Raw genomic sequence first — 7,160 nt, 5'->3', positions numbered from 1 at the left:
TTTAATGCTCGTAATTAAATGATTTTCATTGAGACTTGAACTTGAGAACTTTACAATTGGAGACGGTATCAGTACCAATTGAGCTAGATACTCGTCTTTGCCAGCTACTTTAGTTTGTATTATAAAGAATGAAAGAACCATGCGCAAATCTAGAGCAATTGTCAATATGATGTAAAGCTTTTGGTCTTAGTCGATGGGGGCAATCGCCTGATAAATTCCACAACAACTGCCGCGGAATTCTTTGAAGCAAGAGACAAGAATGCGTCTTCAGGTATATGATTACTCTGTTCAGATTTGCCACCGCACAAAGCCCTAATAGCAATAAACGGTACCTTTTGCTGGTAACAAACCAATGCTACCGACGCAGATTCCATATCCATTGCGCTAACATGAAAGTTTTCGTATAAGAAGGTTTTATAGGCTTCATTCTCAAGGAAAATGTTTGCACTTGTTCCCCTTTCGACTGTCACCACTTTGGGAGTCTCGGATAAACATGTTGTGGGGTTTACGCAACGGTCTAATGGCACGTCCTGCAATAAATCAAACCCGAGAATATGTAAGATTGACGGTAAAATAATTTGAGTTAAGCGATAGCCAATCTTTGTAAGGAAAAGATATGATTATGTACCTTAAGATTTTTGGAAATTTCAAAATAAAGTGGATCAATAGGAACCCAAAAGGCATGTTGTCTTTGTTCAGGAACTCCATCTACTGGAAATACTTCTTCTGGCTGGTACCATACGTTGTTTAGCAAGTTATCTTTGTTTCCGTCGGTGTTGCTGGTGATTCCGTTGACATTTGCATTGTACTTGGCAATTTTGATATACCCAAATTGTCTTGTGTAGTCTCCGCTTGATTCTAGAGGAAGCTCGTCTTCAGGACCACTTCCATATTTCTGCCAATTCCAAAGACCGGTATGAGACCAGTATTTAGGAATGGTAACATCTCCACCGTTGAGCAAAGGGTTTATAGCTCCGGCGGTTCCATAGTGCACCACACCTTCTACGTTGAACAAACTCAGTAAAAGCTGTGTGGTTATTCCTGTATTTACCATGCCGAGCCCTGTCATTACTAGAATAACTCTTTTTCCAGCAATACTTCCAAACCTGAATCTCCTACCTGAATATAAGAGCATTGGTTAGCATTCAAATACTGAAGAAGTGAAGAAAGAAAGGGTTAATTATGCAATATTGAATTACCAGAAAAATCAATAACGAGAGTGCTAGCAGTGAAATTTGGCGAACGAAGAAGCGGGTTCATCTCAAACATATTAGGAATGACCAAACCAAGATAAGGCCCATTCATGTTTGCTCTATCGATCATTTTGAGCGTACGATGAGAAATTGCTCCGTAAGCTTGATGTTGTTTAAGAAAAAAGAATAGGGCAGAAATATAAATGACAAACAGTTTTAGAGCAGCCATTTTTATGAAGTTTTGATTGTAAGATACAGTACTAAGCTTCTTTCAAATTGACGAATATCATGCTTCCCACCCTTCACTTATATAGTCACTCCCATTTACGCACGTGACATCCAATTCTAAATACTGCTACTTTTTTAAAATCTCATTAGATTAAATCCTTTGCCCTCATGGCAGTATGGCTTTGAACATGGTCAGTTTCAAGCACAATTATTCCCTTATATAAATATACTATTAATTAGACATTCAAGCACGTGCGACTTTTCTTCTAGGTTTTTTTTTTAATTATCTGCTATATAAAAGTAACTGCTATTTGTTTGATTAATAATTAACTATTATTTTATGATTACTTATAATCCAAAGCCATCCATCCAAGCAACTTCCTCCTAACTCCTAACTATTGCTGCATGCTCAGTTGCCTTTTTAGTTTCCAAGAACCATATAAGAAAAGGAAAAAAAAGATATACTTATTTTCTTTTTTAATCTATATATACATGTGAGTGTTATTTGTTTCACTAATTATATAAATTTCAGTTTTATGATTTTTTATAATCAAAGTTTATTTAATTTTTTATATTTAAAAGTTTTAAATTCTTAATTTTACGAAATTTATATTAACTTTGGCATTAAATTCAATTTTTTTTTTAAAAAAAAACTATTAATTTTTTTTATCAATTTAGTATTTTAATCTCATCAAAAATAAATATTGAGAAAATTATATTTTCACAGTTATATATTATTTTTTAATAATTAGTTAACAATTATTTATAATGAAGATTTCTTTCTAACATTTTTTTGGTATATATTACCTAATACAATCGCATTAGTAATCAGTTAGTATTTGTTTAATTTATTTTAATTCGTAGTTCCATGCAAAACATATGTAATGGAAATTGTGGGTTTTAAATTTTCTAATAAAAGATGCCACATCCCATCCCATAGTGACAGCCATCCATCGTTACAATTGCTTCTCTAAGTGTACTGCAATCGCTTAGTGAGCACTGCAGCTCATGCGTTTTGTCATAATTCTGTATAATTAGTAATTACTCATATAAATTATACATATAAAATGTTTCATGTAATACTCAAATAAAAATAAATTTTCATAATAGTCTCATAAGTTCATAAATATTAGATACATGTCTAGTTTACTATTTTTAGAAGATTTAAATATTTTTAAGTATCTTTTGGTGGATATTCCATTACAAGACGGGACTTTCACTTGGCAAAGTTTGCAGTTAAAATCTTGCAATTACAAATGCTTAATCTCGGCTATGATATGTACCCTTTGGCGTGAAAAAACCGTATTGCCAAAGATGCCTAATCTCAGCTATGACAAATACGGTCTGAAAGTCCGTTTCCTTGTCGGCGATGCCTAAAGGCTAGCTAGACCATTGTTCCCATCTGTTTCAAATCACCATGTAGCTTTGACTGGGGTCCTAAACGCTTTCGTTCTTTGATTGTTTGGTGGAATCATGGTGGTTCTGGTAATTTTATCACTCACTCTTGGTTTTGAATTGGTACCTGATACACGTGTTATATATATATATATATATATATATATATATTCTTATTTTTAATGCGTTTAATATTGGTTAATTTTGATTTATTATGCTTGAAAGGGTCACTACAAGAAATACTAGAATTAGCAGCAAACATTTTTACTGCTAATAGTGCTTAAATTGTTACTATTAATATATAGCAACAAAAAAATTGTGGCATGTTGCTGCTAATAAAACGTTGCCTTAAGTAATTGGTAACAAAATTTGCTGTAAAATGCTGCTATAACTTAACTAATGGCAGCAGCAACTTTCAAAATTAATGCTGCAAAAAATTTTTTAGCAGCAGAAAAAAATTAGCTGCAAAAGAATTTGTAGCCAAATACAGAATTCCTTGTAGTGGGTAAGGATTTTGTAAAAAAATCATATTTGAAGCACTTGAATCAAGAACCGACCATTAGAGCGAAAGATTGAAGAAATATATAAAATTTTACGGTCGTTTTGGGCTCAACTCGTGCTAACCTCTCAAGCTCGAGTTGAGATGATCAATTAGCAAAATAGCCTTTTGAAGACACTAGCTCTCTCGACAAGCAACAACTCTTGCTCGAGCATGACCACCGCTGTCTCGACGAGACAAGGCTATCTCGTCCAGATATGATAAGAACATTAAGACAAGACGACATTAACTCAATTTGTGATGTCGTCTTTAAAAAGGTAAATTTCCTTTCTCTAAATTTTGTTTTCTTTTGCATTAAAGACAATGTCATATCTAAAGTGTAGCGTGAATAAAATGTTGAAGTAGGAGTATTCTACATTGGTATGGGTGCGAATAGACTTATGTTTATATATAGTTGGACCTTTCCATTTAGGCCTAATTACTTAAAAACCACTCATCTTATAACTTTTTTTCATTTATACCATGACCTAGGAAAATTTTCAATTGTACCCTATTTTTAATTTTTATGTTTCATCTCTACCCTAATGAGTTGAATTGACCTATTTTCTCTTGAAAAAGAGTTTAAATTAATCCTTCATTTTTAACCTATATTCTAATAAAACGTTAATGTTAATCATTTATGTATCTTGTTTTTAATATTTTCATCTTTAAATTAATTAAATTATCAAAAATTTTATTTTTGGAGTACAAATGAAACATAAAAATCAAAAATAGGGTACAATTGAAAATTTTCCTAGGTCATGGTATAAATGAAAAAAGTTACAAGGTGAGTGGTTTTTAAGTAATTAGGCCTTCCATTTAATACAAATTGTTTAGGAATTTTTACAAAATTGACATAAAAGGAAGAAAAATTAATTTTTTACCATAAAAAAATAGTCTACTTCAAACCTACCAGATTTTGTTAAAAATAATTATAAAATTACCAGAAGCCACGCATGCACTTTATCCATAAAAATGATGGGGACTTTTAATTAGTACTTTTTTCGTTTAATTAAACTGGTGATATGATAAAAGTGCAGCTTTAATTTCCATTTTTATTTGATATTCATTTTTTGCGTTTATTTTTTGTTTATATAATATAATTTGTTTTATTTTTTTAATATTTTATATTTATTATTTAGTTTGTGAATATAATATAAGTTCCAATAAATTTCATTGACAAATAGTTTTGCCTTATTTTTTACTTGTTTCGAAGGCTAAAAACTTTTATTGATAATAATGAAAATTACAAAGATGAACGATTCCTCAACACATTGAGTGAACTATTCTAAAAGAAACGATGAGAGCTGTAAAAATACAGTCATCGACTAGGGCTTTACTAACCACCAAGCGGGGCACCCAAATAATATTAGACTTGATTTTATTAACATGCTCGCACAGTTTACGGAACGTTCTAGTAGAGCCTAATCTCTGGACGTTTCATGCTAAGTGATCATTGATCTCGTTGGTCCTGCATCGCAGAAGCCACCGTTGAAGTAACAACCACATAAACACATTCCTCATTAATCCACTCCAAAGCTCGAAACGTTGTTGGTTCATAGTTAGAGGAATTACCTTCATTTCCATCAGAGCTTCGCAAAGCTAGCGCCTCCATTTCTCCAGAAAAGCTATTAACATGTTTCTCCTCTTCAATCGCAGCAGATTTGCTTTTTTTTTTTTTACGAATAGGACTAAAATGTAAATTGGGCTTTTTGTACCCTTTCAGTTTAGATTTGGCCTTAGGCCTAGTGCTTGTCAGTCCATCACTTCTCTGATTTAAATTTGGAATTAAAAAGTTTGAAAGCTACAAAATCTTTTGACCTTTCACTTCTGTTTCCTTATTAATATCAATCTCCACCAAATCTCTACTTGCCAAATCTTCTTCAATATTCAAATTGTTTGTTTTAGATACCATTTGATTTTCTTTCAAATCGTTTCTTTCAATATTCAAATCGTGAATTTTGCCTTATTCAATAATTTCTTTTTAATTTAACTAATGGAATCTACTTTTAATATTGATGCATATAACTTAACTAATGACATTCATTCTTTTTATAGTCTTATATATAATTTAACTAACGGCAACAATATTTTTAAATTATTAAATATAATTAAACTAATTGAAGCAACTTTAAATATGGTTGCAGTAAAAAAATTGAGAAGTAAAATTATTGTTATCAATTAGAGTATTTCTTATAGTGAACTATCCAATTTAACATTTTTTTCAACACTCTGGCCTTTGAAGGCTTAATTGATTTTTTTAGTGAAAAATTGGATTTTAAAAATCAGGATCCACCCGAACATCTCAACTAGGTTGTCACTCTCTTAACGTACGCACCACGCTTCCAAAAATCCAAAAATACCATAAATGATTAAAACCAAAAATATCCAAAAATACCATAAATGATTAAAACCAAAAATATCATACAAGACAGAACAAGAAATTAGTAGGACCGATAATAAATATGCCTAGTAAATTCTCTTTGAATAAAACAGTTACAATAGGTGGGAGCCGAATCCCACCGAACAAAAGACCCAGCTGAAACTACATGCTTCGCAATGGAATCGGCCACTTGATCATTTCCTTCTCTATAAATGTGAGAGACTCTGAAAGACATATTCGAGATCTGTTGAAGACATTTTAACCAACTTTGCATACATTTCCAAGGAACCTTTTTGAATTGTCATAAGTAGTTACAATGTTCAGCTTATTTTAATTATTTCTTTCATTTAATGGTCCCAACTCCCAATTTATGAGGTTAATTTGAGCTCGAGAATATTATAATAGGAGACAATATCGGTATCAATTGAGCTAAATATTTTTTTATCAATTAATTAGCTCCTATTAAATAAAACTAAGGGTCTGTATGGTTCAAATGAATTTCACAATTTTTATGGAATTCAATTGAATTTCTACAAATTCTGTGTTTGGTTCAAATGAACTTTCACAATTTAAATTTACAATTACACTCAGAATATAATATTTAATTTATTAGTTTTATTTAAAATTCGGAAAACCAAATAAAAAAAATTTATTTTTAAGTAGAATTCATTTAGAAATGAAACGAAGTAAAATAAATTCTACACTAAAATTGATCAAACAGGCCCTAAAAGAGAATTCACAAAAAAAAAATTATTTTGTTTATAAATTAATTGTCAATAAGACATAAAGCTTTTGGTCTTGGTCGACGTCAATTACTTGATAAATTTCACAACAACTGCAATTGAATTCTTTGAAGAAGAAAACAAAAATGTGTCTTCATCTATTCGGTATAGAGATTTACTAATTTAGTTGATTCTTAAATAAGTCAAACAAAGCAGAATGTTGAGTGTTTTAAAATATTCATTTCGTTATATTAAAAGTAGTTACCTACTTTAAATATTAAAATTTTCAAGTTAACATTTTTAGTGGGAGGTAATTTTCATAAATTTCTATGAAAGTTATTCAATAAATTAGTAATATTTGTTATAATTTTTAATAATTTATGGTAATTGTTGAAAAAAAGAAGTTTCTTTAGAGAAAATTATTAACAATCGTCTTAGTTTTGTTAACTTTTGGAGAATTAATCATCTTTTTAAGAATTGCATGGCGGGTTGAGCTGCTGGATTGGATGGTAAGTATAAAAGAAATGGATGATACATGACAAATATGGCTGACACACAGAAAATTCATATCAATAAATTTTTTTCTGTTAAATTCAAGTATAACTTTAATGACCTCAATGAAAAAATAATTATGGTTATCACCATTACCGTAATAACATGATGCTTTAGTAATTCAAAAAATTTAATGCTCGTAATTAAAT

At 30.5% G+C, this 7,160-nt stretch overlaps 1 protein-coding gene across 1 annotated transcript; it reads right to left on the bottom strand.

Annotated features, from left to right (window-relative positions):
• LOC126666328 (bark storage protein A-like) lies at nt 1-1,488 on the bottom strand. Its single transcript, XM_050359345.1, has 3 exons — nt 1,200-1,488; nt 629-1,119; nt 1-530 (listed from the first exon to the last, which is right to left on the bottom strand). The coding sequence occupies exons 1-3, from the start codon at nt 1,420-1,422 to the stop codon at nt 162-164; spliced, it is 1,083 nt and encodes a 360-aa protein (XP_050215302.1). The 5' UTR covers nt 1,423-1,488; the 3' UTR covers nt 1-161.
• Between the last annotated feature and the right edge of the window lie 5,672 nt (nt 1,489-7,160).

Source organism: Mercurialis annua, linkage group LG1-X (genome assembly GCF_937616625.2).
Source record: "Mercurialis annua linkage group LG1-X, ddMerAnnu1.2, whole genome shotgun sequence".
In the NCBI taxonomy this organism is placed as follows: domain Eukaryota; kingdom Viridiplantae; phylum Streptophyta; class Magnoliopsida; order Malpighiales; family Euphorbiaceae; genus Mercurialis; species Mercurialis annua.
Note: the sequence above shows the minus strand (reverse complement) of the source record. Positions and strands in the feature narration are given on the sequence as shown.

Excerpts from the sequence above, each read along its gene's own strand:
- LOC126666328 (XM_050359345.1), bottom strand. The coding sequence starts at position 1,422 with ATGGCTGCTCTAAAACTGTTTGTCATTTATATTTCTGCCCTATTCTTT. Across the intron at positions 1,120-1,199 it reads TCTCGTTATTGATTTTTCTG|GTAGGAGATTCAGGTTTGGA; the intron begins GTAATTCAATAT and ends TCTTATATTCAG. Across the intron at positions 531-628 it reads AAATTTCCAAAAATCTTAAG|GACGTGCCATTAGACCGTTG; the intron begins GTACATAATCAT and ends GATTTATTGCAG.